This window comes from Nipponia nippon, unplaced genomic scaffold (genome assembly GCF_047370975.1).
Source record: "Nipponia nippon isolate SJK-2023a ecotype South Korea unplaced genomic scaffold, ASM4737097v1 scaffold_31, whole genome shotgun sequence".
NCBI classification, from domain to species: domain Eukaryota; kingdom Metazoa; phylum Chordata; class Aves; order Pelecaniformes; family Threskiornithidae; genus Nipponia; species Nipponia nippon.
In genome coordinates, this window is record NW_028262349.1 from 2,057,567 (window position 1) to 2,072,327 (window position 14,761).

General features: G+C 50.6%; 1 protein-coding gene across 3 annotated transcripts in view; it reads left to right on the plus strand.

Annotated features, from left to right (window-relative positions):
- ELL (elongation factor for RNA polymerase II) overlaps nucleotides 1-7,620 on the plus strand; it is a 53,031-nt gene extending 45,411 nt beyond the window's left edge. For 2 of the 3 annotated variants that reach the window (XM_087769452.1, XM_087769453.1), the window contains 4 exons: nucleotides 2,750-2,816; nucleotides 4,814-4,985; nucleotides 5,910-5,954; nucleotides 7,004-7,620. In XM_087769452.1, the coding sequence (XP_087625578.1) occupies nucleotides 2,750-2,816; nucleotides 4,814-4,985; nucleotides 5,910-5,954; nucleotides 7,004-7,108 (389 nt within the window). In that variant the 3' untranslated portion in view covers nucleotides 7,109-7,620. The remainder of the gene's footprint in view (nucleotides 1-2,749; nucleotides 2,817-4,813; nucleotides 4,986-5,909; nucleotides 5,955-7,003) is intronic. The other variant, XM_087769455.1, reaches the window with a different exon arrangement.
- Nucleotides 7,621-14,761: the final 7,141 nt, after the last annotated feature.

The following is a 14,761-nucleotide window of genomic DNA, read 5'->3' on the forward strand; positions in this document are numbered from 1 at the left end:
CAAGATCTGTTGGAAAAAGCAGTGCTGCTTGATTACTTACAGCTCTTCTGCTTGTGCTTGGTATTGTGATGACTGTTGTATTGATTTTTAACTCGATAATGAAAAGTTTAGTCGCAAAAGCTTTTAATATTGGGTACAAAAGAAATGATAGATAAGTCTTGTGATAAATGCTGTTAGAGCAGTATACAACCAGCTCTTTCAGGCTGAAAGAGCTTCCCTGTTGTATCCCACTATTACTCTGAATTTATTTTTTCAGGGACTAACACAACTGTGAATCTGTTACTCATTGCGATGCAATGAAAATGTTTTCCATCAAACCAGTATATTTCGAAGTCAGTTCTACATACTCTTAGCAGTTAGAGCAGAGAATATACGTTGGCTAATCCGATCTGTTCCCTTGCCAGTGCCTGCAGCTTGCCTGTTTTCTGCTGCTTCGTTAGGCTTTCTTACATTACAACTCGCCGGAGCGGTGGGGCTTCCCCTACAGCCTCTAGGAGTATTGCAGGCCCGATCTGTTGTTAAATTTCTGTTTGCATCCATCTTGTTTTCCTTTGCCCTGTTACTGCTTTCTGACACTGAGTTCGTCTTCATGCTTGGTGCATGAAAATCATCCAGTTTTGGCTCAAAAAGGATAGTAACTTGGAACAGAAACTAATTTGTGGGATTCCTGGAAAAGGAGAGCTTCACAGGGCATTGAGGTTAATATGATTTAGCTCTCACCTTCCCCACAGTCTCTGTAGCACCTACAAAATGCATTTTGGTTGCTCACCAGTGATTTTTAATGACAGTCCATAGTCCTGATCGTTGTGTGGCACTGCAGAACCACGCTCTTCAGATATTACTTCTACTTTGACCTTAACTTTCATGTCAGTCCTAGTTTTTCCTGTGACTGTTGTTTTTCTTCCCCATATACCTTGTATCTTGAACGGTAGTGGATAGATAGACACACATTCTCTTTCTAGATGTATATTTTTGTCAGTCTTTATTATAAATACCAAAATACCCTGAATTCTTTCTTCATGAAGTTGCTGACCCTTTATCACCTTTTCTGCTTTGCTTTAAAAACAGTTTAATGACTGGCTCTGTGTTAATTAGTAGGAGTCGGTTTTTGTTCCTGCTGCACCGCTGATGAATGCGAGGTAACGAATCCGGGCTGGACCCGGGGGTAATCACAAACAGGATGTGGTCAGTGGCTGCTTGGATTTCATACAGCCAGCTCGCATCTGAATTGGGATCTTTTCCTTCTGCGCCTTACTTCATGCGGATAGCACGGGACTAATCCTGCTCCATTTGTCTGCGGCAAATGGCTGGCAGCCTTCCCTAAGCCCCCCTTGGCCCGGGGGCTGCAGGGAAGCAGAATTTCTCCTGGGAGGTTTGTTCAAGAGGCGGTGGAGGGACCTTTGGGGTCCTTTCAGCAGACAGTAGGTGGCACTCATAGGCAAAATAAACCTTCTTTTCACCCTTTCTCCTCCACGGTCTTCCTTGCCCACATTCTGCATCTTTCATGCTGGTGGCCAGGTAAGGACGGAAGCAGAATTGTCTGCAAACATCTGCAGTAGGAATTTGAGACTGCGGTGTTTATAATGACACTGGGTTTTCTGCCATTCTTCCATTCTGCTCAGGAAAGCCTTTTTGTGGAAATTCAGAGGAAAAATTGATTTTTAAAAAGCTATAATTAGGTAATTTCTCTTACATGCCTGTGTTTATTGCTTGAGCGTTTCATGCTCCCCACAGTTTCTCTGGGGTAATGACCATACAGTAACGTGGGTGAGCGTAGGGATGGGTGAGGCATGGGGCTCACACACACCTTTCCTGTGCATCCGGGGACGTTGCGCAGTCAAGGTACTGCTTGCTCTAAGTAAGACTTCGAAAGAAGAGGAACGAAGAAATACACTTTTGCAAAGCGGTTGAGTGAAATCCTTGGCAGCCTTCTCTGCTTGCCTCTTATTTTGCTGCCTTCTCGTGGATGCAGTTGGCTTTCTGAGTTGGACTTTCAGTATGATACAGTTTATGAGAAATATCCCTTTTCAAACCTGTATCCAACTGCTTTCTTCCTCCAAACTAATCATGCAGTGTTTCATTTACATTGAGGATGGGGTCTGGTTTAGGCTCACACTCAGAATCCCGTTCCTCCTGAGGTCTTTGGTCCCTTCACTTAAACTCCTAAGCATTCTTAGCTGAGCCTGGCTTGAGTCATGTTTCTTCAGCTTCGTAGAGCAGAGAGCACTTTGATTTGTCTACAGGGCTGTGTGAGGAAAAGGCTGCGTGCCTTTTAAACCTCTCTGTTGTACCCTATAGGAGTCTGGAGTATTAATAGTAGAAATCTGAACCTGGAGTATTAATAGTAGGAATCTATATAGTGTAGAATCAGGAGAAAAGAATGTACACCTTGCTCAGCTCTCTATTCTGCTCATCTGCACTCAAAAACTTGTTTTGCACTTCAGCAGTGGTGATACCAGTGTTATCCCACCCTGCGGGCTGCGTTTACAAACCAGTTACATGAAGGTTTTTTTGCTGCTTGGTGCGTTGGCTAATGTTGATGTTGTTTTGCTGACAGACAAATACTGGAGAAGCCTTGAAGTTTCAGCCACCTTATTGTGGATCTTCTATCTTTGTCAGTTCAAAGCAAAGCAGAAACCCTTTAGAATTCAATAAGCTGTATATTGCAGATAAGTTTATGAACTTGAACTTTAATTGCATAGAGCTTTAAAGTTTAAGAATGCCTATAAACGAGTTTTTATTTTTTCAGGTTTAAATGGAACATGCAATAATTCTAGTGTACCAACATCAACTTCAGAAATGCCAGATTATTTATTGTAAGTATATTTATCAGTTGCTTCATCACTTTGGGATCATGTTTCAGGCTAAAAAATCACAATGTAGTGGGGATCTTTGTTGGACTTTATTGTTACTTGGTAGAACTTTGTAAAGTGGGTTTATAAAAAAAGGAGTAAATCCAACTTTGCGGATAGTTCCTGAGACTAAACTTGCTATCAGATCAGTTCTTTACCTCCTTGTGGAGTTCAGGGTTATCTTCCTATAAACCAATTGTTCAGGTACTTCAAGAAACATTGCATACCTTGAAGGGGTTTGAAAGGATTAAACCTCTCCGTGTTACAGTTGGAAACTTTGAGAGGAAATTTTCTGCTTTAATGTTATGGAAGACAGGGCAAGAAAGGATTTTGAGAGGTTAGCTAATTCTTCCCCTGTTCAGAGCCAAGATCATCTACATAAACCAGTGAAATATTCTTCATGGGGAGGTTATAACCCGTGGGTTAGGATGTGAGTTGTTTCACCTCTTGACTTTTTAATCAGATCCCCTTGAGGTTAATTAAACAATACTTGTCTGCTGAAGCACAAAAATCCCTGTGCATAAAGCCGAAAATCTGCATTATACCAAACGTGTTATAAACAAAGCTCTACAATAGCGAAGAAGTGTAGCTGGGGGTGATATTCCCTGTGCACGTCTCAGCCTGGATTTTGAATGCCATCAGATCTGGTTTGGCTGTGCCGTGATCACTCCGAGGGAAGAGGTGGAGGAGGCATCCACGCTTGGCGCTGCAGGAGCAGTCACTGGAGTTGACTAGAGGTTATATAGGGTTCTTGTGTGGTTACAAAACTGTGGTTTGCTGGGCTGTATGAACCATACAAGCCGCTTCGAGTTGACATTTCTAGTACCATCAGAAGAATGCAGATGGCTGGGTTTTTTTTTCTAACAGATGTGCTGATCCCTCCTATAGAGGGATATTACAGCTCCTCGGTCCATCTCCAAAGAAATCCTGTAAGGTTTGAGCTCCTGTAAGGCCTGTTGTCTCACCTTTTGGCATGATCTGACTGTTTTGATGGTCAGCTCCTTAAATTATAAGAGCTGTCACTGCTGTTTTGATCATGGAGGCATATGTTTCATACCAGTGAGGACAACTTCCTTATCTCGTAGTAGCGTATCCTGTGTAGATGCTTATTTATACAACCCCTAGCATGGAATCAGTTCTTGAGGGCTAGAGTGCATTTAGGTGAACAGAGTGGAAGTTTTTCCCTTAATTTGTGATACCTAAGCTAGCTTGTACATGTTCATGCACCAAGCTGGCACTGCTGCACACAGAGTAAGGTGGCAAATTAGAGCCATCGCCTACAAAGAGATGAGTTTTACCATTAGAGAGGATGGGCTGCTGGGCTTTCTGCAAAATATCAGGTTTAATGGGTTTTTGTTGAGCTGAGTAACTTTCAAGGGGCCTCAAAGGCGCATCTGTTAAGCATGAGCCCTTGTGTTAGGTCACGTTGGGTATCTTCAGGAGGCAGTGGAGATACATTCAGTCTGTTCAACATGGTTTCTTGTCGTGCGCTTGCCACATAGTCGTACTGTGAGCATTTTGCAACGATAGCCAAATGCTTTTTGTGTTTCTTTAAAGACTCTTAAAACTGGAAGCATCGTATTCCTGCTGTTCCAAGGTCTGGCACAGATGCAGAACTCCATGTTCTGCGGGACAGCAGGAGTTAGAAAAGCTGTAGCAGTGCTATCTGACTGTCCTCCCACACCCTCAGCTGCTCCCAGGCTTTGCTGTACCTGCGTATTCCACCCTATCTGGCAGAGATGGGAAACTGTGGGAGCAAACACTGATTGTTTTACCCAGAAGTCAAGGCAATAATTCTGACAGTTACCTCTGTGCTACTGTAATGCAAATCGTAAGAGACTGTATTTGTTTTCAAATGCAGTCACCTGGTAGGCTTGTCATCCTGGTTTTGGCATTGCAGTATTTGCGCTCTCTGGGGAGAAGACTTACTAAACCAATTAACTGAATTATTCTCCCTCCAGAAAATACGCAGCCATTTCCTCTTCGGAGCAGCGTCAGAGTTACAAAAATGACTTCAATGCAGAATACAACGAGTACAGAGACTTGCATGCTCGGATAGAGAGGATAACTCGACGGTTTACGCAGTTAGATGCCAAGCTGAAGCAACTTTTGCAGGGCTCTGAAGAATATAAGGTAGAAACAGAAATATATATCTTCCAAAAAGCTATTTCTGCAAGTGGCAATGCTACAGCTCGTTTTAGTCACTCCGTATGTGGGGCTCTTTGGGATGGGTTGGTGTCTAAAACGTACTGCCCAGAGCCCCGAACTGGTGGATGCAGAACGTGCACACAGCTGACAGCTTTGTAGACTGTTCTTAAAACAGCTCTGTGTTCTTTCGTTTTCAAGCTGGAGCACACATCATGGTACTTGTTGACAAGGAAAGGCCTCAGTGAGACAATTGGCATCTTTAGCCAAAAGCTGCTGGAAGCTATTAGGGTATCCCAGCCAAAAAATTCATATTCGCACATATGGTAGTGTATCGGGGCTGGAAGGGGAGTTAGTGCGGGGTCATCTGTTTCTCTGGAATCTTTGATCTTAATAATGTAGCATTATTCGATTTGTCAGACTGATTTTAAAAGAGCTTTAACTATTCATTATCTTGAGAAAGTAAGTCTCATTGAGTATAATAAACAGATTTTTACAGAGCACCTATTGTAATAAGCACTGTTTCCTCCCTCAAACATCCTTCTCCCTTCTTTGAGAAATTCAGTGATTCCTCACTGAATTATTTTTATATCTCAGGGAGAAATTAGTCTGAGCTGTGGAGGAAATGTCAATTATCCTGCCAACCCAGGTGCCTGTTACAGGTAGTTCTCGTGGCTGGGGAATGGGGCCTGATCCTTCCAGTGCTTCTGGTGTCAGCACCAGTGTGGTCGTGGAGTCAGCGAGGCTGGTTGTAGCCATCAGGTCTCATGGGGGAAGTCGTGGAGGGAATAGATCTTGGTCAGTATTTGGAGGAAATGTGTACGTTGAGCCATCAGTAAATGCTTGCCTGCTGCAGTAGGTTGCAGGACTGTTGGCTCTTTTGAAAATAATAAGCTATCTTTTCCTTTTTAGACCATCCATGATCAAATTTTACAGGAATATCGGAAAATTAAAAAGGTAAGTTAAAATAGCTGGCCACAAAAAAGGCTTTTGGGTGGTGCCCCTAGTGACTGAAAGAGATGGGTACTTGCCAAGTGAAAAACCCAGCCCCTGAAGCTTTCTAGCAGATCTTTGTTCAGCTCCAGCTTGTCCAAAAAGTGATCCCTTCCTGGATCAGAAAGGGTTTGTGGGGAGTCGGAACTGCTCCTTGGATCCTGGGGAGCATTCAGCTGGGTTAGTGGCATGCTAGCACAAGAATGAAATGTGTTCAATTAGTGCCTTTATCCCGTCAAGGGAAAGAACAGTTTGTATTTCAGACGCACAGGCTGAGTGATAACAGGATCCTCCAGGTCTTGGGGTCTGCTGGTGTGTGGGGTGCGATTTGAGCGCAGTCTCTCGGATGAATCGCTGGGGTGCGCAGTCTCAGGCTCAGCGGGGCTTTTTGGCGTGCGGGGCACACAGAATACTTTACATCTCTGTATGTATATGTAAAGCAAGCTGTTGGCTGGAGGGATTTATGGTTAGCTGGATGAGGTAGAAATGCTGAGGCAGGCTGGGGCATCCGTACACCAGGGATGGGGTTTGGGTTTTTTTTAAATCTACGAATATGGCCCTGACCTCTGCTGTCCCTGAGGGATTTAGGAGCTTTTAGAAGAGATTCCCTGTGTGTTGCAAGTTCATCTTTGTTTTAAAGCTCCCAGACTTGCACAATTCAGTGCTAACGTGGGGCACAGGGCAGGTGATGCTTGCTGGATGCTAATGCGCGGTGGCCCAGCTGCTCCAGGTTAGGCTGAGCTTGCTCAAGGTGCACTCCTTTCCCTGTGATGAGGCTCCTGGAGCTGGGTATTGATGAAAAGGGATTTGTTCTTTGTACTTCTTGTTCTTTGCCTTGTTTGAACAGAGTAGGTCCATTTTAAATGGGTATCTACTCCTCCAGCTAGAAAAGCTTCATTCCTTGGTCGTGTATTTACGCCCTGAGGCCCGATGGCCTCGGCTGGTTTCAGCATAGGTGTCACCGAGTTCTGAAGAATTGCCGTCCGTCACTGCATTTTCATTTTTCTTTACAGACTAACCCCAATTACAGCCAAGAGAAGAACCGCTGCGAATACCTCCACAACAAACTGGCTCATATTAAAAAACTGATAGCAGAGTATGACCAACAGCAGTTTTAGCTGGCACTAATCTGGACTGGGTAGGGCAAAAAAAGTCACCTGGACGTTACGTTCCCCTTTTATACAACTAGATTCCTTTCAGAGACGAGCATTAATTCCTCGTGGTTGAAGATCTTGGGGATTACTTACGATGCCGAATCTGTCATGTCCATGTCTGAGCCGGGTCGCGAGCCCAGCGCCCGGCACGGTCCTCTCGAGTTTTAGCCTCTCTGAATGTCGGAATGTAACAAATGAAAAAGTCTGCTTATTTGAAGCCAGCGTTTGACACTTAAGGGAAAACTTGCCTAAAGTGAACGAAGCTCCCAAAGGTTAAGAATCAGTAGTTTTCATGGATTAAAGTTTGGCATGAAGTGTAATTACCCCTGGCCCAGGTCCACTGGGTTACAAATTGTCCTTCAAATGGTGAGGAACTGGAATGCTGCTAGGTTACCTCCTTCTCTGGCACCTGCGACTGTTCATATGCAAGCTGTCTGCTCTACATGGCACCGCGTTAAATACACCAAGTACCCAGAGCTCTCGTTGTTTGTTCCTGCTTTTGTCATCTCCGGTGTGTGCTCTCTTGAGGTGGTTGTGTCAGTAGGAGGGGATCAGCCCGGGGATCTGCACTGAGTGCCTTGTGCAGTGCAGAAGTGGATCCTTCATGTTAAAAAAAAAAAAAAAAAAAAAAAGGAAATTTTTTTTATCCGCTTGTGCGTTTGGAAGCAGCGGGCGTAAACGTTTTGCAGTGGCCTCTCCAGCATGCGCGGTCCGGTCCGCCTGCATTAACCTTCACGTACCAGTGCTGGGAAGATTGAGACCTGTCTGTCTTTGACTTTTATAATTTTATACCAAGGCAGCCAATTTTATTAATTGCTAATGAGACTATGGTCTATTTTTGTATAAAAAAAAAAAAGCATCTTTTTCTAAAACTGTGCCTCCCTTTTCCTTTTAGGCCAAGTGTTTCAGAACCTTTCCTGTCTTATAACTGCAGTATTACTAAAGCTTATCAGACAGTTACCCAGAGAAGTTATTTTATTACCTGTACTGACCCACAGGAGAGGAGGGGCGGGGGGGCGGGGGACGCGATGCTTTCTTCTTGGTTTTTGTGTCTTTCCAAAGAAGCAACAGCAGAAAATCATTCTCAGAACAGGCGCCCGAGCGTGAGAGAAGTAAGGTAGCGTTTTCCCATGCGGGTCACTTCCACTGTTGTGCTTTATCTAGCCAGCTTCTCCGTGCAGTCTTTCTTCTTGATTTTTTTTTTTTTTTGGACTTGAAGGGAACATTTTTAGAGTATGGCCAGGGTGTGAGAAACACGCCAAAAAGCACAAAGGTGTCCTTTAACTCTGCTATTTCTTTCTCTCCCCTCTCCCCTTTTAATCCTGCCAGCCTGTGTGATTTGACTTCTTCCCGCTTCCGTTTATCTCAAAGTAAAGGATTACTTTCCTGTGGCGTCTCCTTCCCTTGGAGGTTGCACTGAAGAGTCTTTCACCCTTTGAAGGAGCGGAATGGCAGAGTTAAGGAGGGAAACAGTTCTTACACAAGGAGCATTTTTTTTTTTCCACCCCCAAAAAAAAAAAGTGGGTCCATCTGCTGTATTAAAAAAAAAAAAAAAAAAAGAAAAAAAAAATAATGATAATTCCATTCTGGCTAGATTGGTTTTGCTGCATCATCCAGCCAGGGCCACCGCTTTGCTTTGTCACTTGCAATGTTCTGAGTTTCTCTCCCTGCTGCGTTGCGTCCAGCGCTCACCAGGACTTTGCCATCCCGTTCTTCAGATGAAAGCCTACGGCTGAAGGGACGCGGTGGAGTTGCGCGTTACCGGTCCGGCAAGCCTCCGGCCGTGGTCCACGGACTGCCACGGGACAGCCACGATTTTCTGCTGGTCTGCAAACCCAAACCTGTTCAGAAGCAGAGTGGTGAAGGAGAGGGGGGGGAAGAGATGAGATGTCCGAGGAGCGCGGTAGTCCCTAGGGTGAGCACCCTGGAGAGCCTTACTAGGGAAGTCCCGACGAGCATCTCGGGGCTCGGGGAACGCTTCGGTCCCATTTCTTCCTCTCTGAATAAAGACAACTGGAGGTTAGGGAGCCGTTTCTCTTGCGGGAGTACCTGTTCGTGTAACGTTGCCTGCCTCCGGTGCTTCTGCTCGTCAGGGAAAGCTGGAAAATACCTGAGAGTTAAAGGCAAGGAGCCTCTGTCCACAAAACTTTGTCCTGCTCAGTGGGGTCTTGCACCTGGTCGGTGCATGAGTTTCTTAAGCCGTAAGCGGTGGCTGGGGGCAATGTCCAAGCTCAAGCCTCACCTAGGCTCCGATTCCAACACCCCCCCCAGCTGTGAATTTGTGCACCGAGGTGGATTTCACCGGATCCGCAGGGATCTGGGAGGGGGCATTAGGCTGCATGGAGGAACCGGGATGCTGCCTTTTGTCGGACCTGCTGAGAGATTTGTCACTGCAAAACCTGGTCGGTGCCAGACCCGCGAGCGGCGTCGCCAGCCGGCGGTTGCACAGATTTCGGTGTTCTCGGTGGCAAGGCCGAATTTCCCAACGCCCACCCGTCGCGGGGCTCGGTGGGACTTCATCTCCAGCTGCGGTGCGTGAGGAGCCCGAAACTCGGATGGCAGAAGAGGCAGCAGCTACAAACCCAGGATGAGTAAATTCTTCCATGGAAACACTTCTCCTTCTGATCCTTAATATTTTGAAGGGGTTTTTTTGTTGCTTTGGGGGGGGGGGGGGAGGGGGATAGAGATGGATCTCAATCTTTATACATCTGCTATAAGATATTTTTGCAAACAGAGTTGTATACAAAGATGTATTGTGTACATTTACATGTATATTCTGGAACTTCTAAAATTTGAATATAAAAACTGAAAATATTTAATGAATATCCAAACTGTGAGACCCAATTAGCATTCAACAACTTTCTGCTTCACTTTTCTTTTGGACTGTGTTAAAGAATTGTAGTCGAATCTGCCTTTTTTTTTTTTTTTTTCTTTAGAGATTATGAAGCTAGGCAAATTTTGTGCTTTTTGGGTTAATAGAAACCAGTTCTAGGTGATTAAGTATGATCTTAACTTATTGATACTGTGTTTTACTTTGTAATATTGTACTGTGGATAAAACTATATTGAGCCATGGAGTTGGAGTTTACAAAAGAGCTTTTCACTTTGCCAAAATGTTACAATTTAAAGGCAGCATAGTCTTCAGCTTTCCTAATCTTTTCTTAAGAGCTAGTGTCTTTTTTGTACACTAAAAAGCTGAATGCTGATTTTGCAACATATAATAAATTCACTGTATTGGAAAACAAGCAAACAATAAGGTTGTATATTTCTTTTCAGTGCTGCTTACTGCAAGAAAACTCGAAAGGGAAAGGTGATAAATGGCTGGTGTGGAGTTTGAAAGTGGGAAACTTAAAGGAACCAAGTCAGTTGAGTGAGCTTAAGTATCGGAGCCGTAGGTAAGAAACATGAGAAGGAAAAGGTGCCGTCCATTTTCTAGCCGCTTGCTGCGTACGGGGAGAGCTCTCGCCCAGCAATGCTGCCACGGAGCGGCCTTGCTCTTTGGGGAAGCTTTTCTGGTGCTCCGGTGGGATCCGCGTCTCCGTGCGGTGGCAGGAGCTGGGCGTCTTCCCACTCCGATGCCGTGAGCACCCAGGTTTTTTTGGGGGGAGAGCTGCTTTCAGAGAGGCAGCCATTGCTGGTGTCGGCGTGGAGGTTTAGGGGGGTCCTACGAGCACAGAGCACGGCAGCCTGGGGGTGCACGGCCCCGGGCAGACGGGGCTCGGCAGGAGCAGTGGGAGGGCTCGGAGCTGAGCAGGAGGTGCGAGGGCCTTGCTCCTTCCCTCGGGATTGATGGTGCTGGAGCTTCCTCAGCTACGGTGGCTCTTTCTGACAGGGCTCTGCACTGCTCTGGGGCTCCTGGGGAGGGTCCGGACCTGGTTCAGGTGCCCCCCATCTGCAGAAGGGGCTGCTGCCTTTCCCTGCCGGTGAGCCGAGCTGGGTTTGACGTCCGAGCTCGCTCGCGTGGGGGGTGAGTCACGGCCGTGGGGAGCCGGAGCAGGGACATCGATGCTGCCAGAGCAGCGAGGTGGGGATGAGCCTGGCGCAGACGCTGCCGCTGCGCTGCCTGTCCACGCTGCCGCAGCTCCCACCTCCACCCACGGGTCTGAATCATCTGGTTAAAGCTCAGGATACAAATAGCATCTCCGTAGTATCGAGACTTTGTCCTTTTACTGCCGTCACGATGGCTGCTTGGTCCTGGCTTCTGCAGCATCCCTGGGTCTGCTGCTCGCCGTGGCTGGAGCAGGCAAAATAAGAGAGAGTATAAAAACCCTCCGGTAACTGCTCAGTATGGTAAAACGCTCCGAATAGCTTCTGTTGTCCTTCAGCGATTGCTGTGCTGCCTGCTTTGGGATCCCCTCCTCTAGCAGGGACGACAGTCGCAGGTTCACTGGTCTTGCTTGATCCACCCGTGTACGTAACGAGCCCGTGTTCCTCCCCGGCTCTCTTGGCTTTGGTGCAGGATTCTGGACTCTGCCTCCAAAATAGCAAAATATGGAGAAAGATAAAATAATCCAGCAATCAAGTAATATCTTACAAATGCCTTGGCTTTTTTTTTTAAAGGTGGGGGGAACGGAGAGGGCCAGCCTTGACCTTAGAGTTGACACAACGGCACGAGCTTTGCGCAGGGAGGCAACGCTCCCAAGGCCGGTGAGGGTTTGCTCGGCCGGGGCACTCGGTTATGGAGCAGGAGCCGAGACGCGTTGGGTGAGCTGATGCTCTCGCAAATCCCCAAATCATCAGGTTTTTAGTTTCAGATGTCACCTCTGAGACAAGCTACACCCCCCGGGCCCCCCTTTTACCATCTTTAATTGCTCACTCATCTGGGCTTCACCCCTGGGGTGTTCATCTGGATAAAGGCTGGGTCCTGTCCCCTGGGACCCGTGTGGGGACGTGTGCGGGGACACTCGTGCAGGAAGGGTCCCTGTCCCTTCTCGTCCCAGCTTTCCTGGGGAATTCCTCTCAACCACTGGCAGCTCCTGCTCTGGCCGGGGTCACGCACTGAGCTCATTAACTCAGAGCTGCCCCAGTGGAAATTTACTGGCTGAGTCCGCCGTGCCAGAGCCAGCCGAGCTCCTGCCGCTGCCGCCTTATCTGCGCCCAGCCGGGGACCGCGGCGTGGGGACAAGGAGCAGCATCGATTTCGGGCTGCGTCCGCGCGGCCCTCCTGCGCACCGAGGCTGAGCCCACCGAGCGGGTTCCCGAGGAGCCCCGGGCTCTGAGAATTCAGGTTGCACCTGGCAAAAGCGTCACTTTGCAGCTCTCGGGCACAAGCTGTCCTTAAACGAGGGTCGTGCACATGTGGGAAGGCCGAGATGACCCCGCGGCGTCCGGGCTGCCCGCTCGGCTTTGAGGGATACTGGAAAAACGGCAAAAGCAATGGCAAAAGCACTCTGGGTTTTTCCCATGCACCTTTTGCTTGTGGCTCGTTTACAGGAGGAAGCTCATTAGAATAATTTGTCCTTGACACGGTCCCATGGTGCTGGTCCCTCTTGCAGAGCAGCTGCCGAGCGTGACTGCCCCGAATCGCCCGTCCCTCTGTCCCTTTCCACGCGTGGGTCTGTCCTTGGGCACGCAGCACTCGGAGGGTGATGGCACAGGAGAGGACAAGGAGCAGCGAGCGGCCGGTGCCGGCAAAGATAACGAAGGGTCAGAGCCTGGGGATCGTTTTACACAAGGGGAAAAAACCCAAACGTGAACGGAGGAAAACGTGGCCAGGCGGTGCCAGGGCTGTTTGTGTCTGTAACCCATAAATCTGGGGCTGCTTGGGTTGGCCTTGACCTCCTGGGGGGGCGAGGGGGGGTCCTGCCCGCATCCCCCCGCAGCCGAGCCCTTCCCAGCGCAGGGAGCATCTCCGCCAGCAGCACCGGCTCGCGCAGAATCGGGCCCTGAACCTGCTTTGTAACGAACCGCCGGGGACTTCGTGCCGCCCCGGCTCCCGCGGCCGGGGGGTCCCGGGGGCTTGGTGGCCTGGATGCCCGTCCCCGGGGATGGGGGGGGGGGGTCTGCTGGAGCAGGGCGGGTGGGCACCATTGCTGGGGGAGCGGGCCGGTCGCTATGGCTCCGCGGCTCGTCCTGGCCCCCCGCCAGCCCCCGGCAGCTGGGGAGCGAAGGCGCTGGGCGGCCGGCCCGGGCTCCCGGCCCATGAACGCGTTGGGCAAGCAGGAACAAGGGAGCCCCGCTCATGCGGTGCCGAGCGTGGGAGGAGTGGGAAGGGAGTGGGGGAAGGAACAATGGTGGGAGTTATGGGAGGGGGGCAAAGCAAAAAAAAAAAAAAAGGGGGGGAAGAAAAAAAAAAAAAGGAAAGCAGTGGAAAAATACCAGTTCTGGGCCCCTGGCAGCGCTGCCCGGACCCTCCCCGCCCCAGGATTATTGTACAAAGAAATGTTATTTTTGTTTCAATAATTTGCTGAGGCACTGGCATTCCAGCGCGGGGCTCGTTTTGTCCTCCAGCCCGGCACCAAGGGATCATTGTTCCTCCATGGCCGAAGGGCCGGACGCGGCCCCCCGCCACCGCCATGCCCGCCACCGCCGCTGCCTCTCCCCGCGGCCGCCCCGCTCCCGGCCGGCCCGGCGGCAGGTGCCCCCGGGCTTGGCCCCAGTGGGCTCCGTCCCGCTCCGTGCCAGGAGGATGGGTGGCGATGCCAGCGTCGCCCCATGGAGCCAGGGCCCCGGGCGGGCGGGTGGGTGGCGGTGGCGGGGAGCAGAGCTGTCCTCGCCATGTCTGCGGGGAGCGAGGGTGGGGAAGGGGCCGGGGCCCGCCCGGGCGTTGCTCCTGCTCCGGGGGCTCCTTTGAAGCGGGGCCCGCCCATTGAAAGGCAGCCGGGCCCCCGGGGGCCGCGGAGCGGGGTGCCAGCCACGGCCCCTCGCTGCCGCGTTGCCCTTTCTCCACGGCGGCCGGGAGAGGCCCCCGGGCACCCCCCGCGCTCCCATGGCCGACATGTGGGGTGCGGCCTCACACAGGGCCTGGCTGGCCCCCGGCATCGCCGCCGGCGGCGACCGGGGAGGGGGTAGAGGGTGCCGGCGGGGCGGCCATGGCAAGGGGCCATGGTGGGGGGACCGTGGTGGGATGGCGGTGCCAGGGGCTCTGGGGTGCCCATGGCGGGGCTGCAGGGTGCCAGGGGCTCCAGGGTGCCAGGACGGTCTTTTGGGTGCCCATGGGGGGGCTGCAGGGTGCCAGGGGCTCCAGGGTGCCCATGCTGGGAGCTGCAGGGTGCTGGGATGGTTTTTTGGGTGCCCATACTGGGGGCTGCAGGGTGCCGGGGGCTCTGGGGTGCACATGGGGGGGCTGCAGGGTGCCAGGATGGTCTTTTGGGTGCCCATGCTGGGGGCTCCAGGGTGCCAGGGGCTCCAGGGTGCCAGGACGGTCTTTTGGGTGCCCGTGGGGGGGCCGCAGGGTGCCGGGGGCTCTGGGGTGCCGGTACCGGGGGCAGCGGGGTGCCGGGGGCTGGCGGACAGCGGTGCGGGGCTGCCGGTGCCGGGGCAGGGCTGGCCGCACCGTGGGAGCGGCACCGTGGGCCGGGGCCCGTGGGACCGTGCCCGTGGGAAGGCGCAGGGTCCCGGCAGCGCAGGAAGCCGCCGGCCCGGGGCAGTCAATAGCCGGAAGGCGGCGGCGGGACCC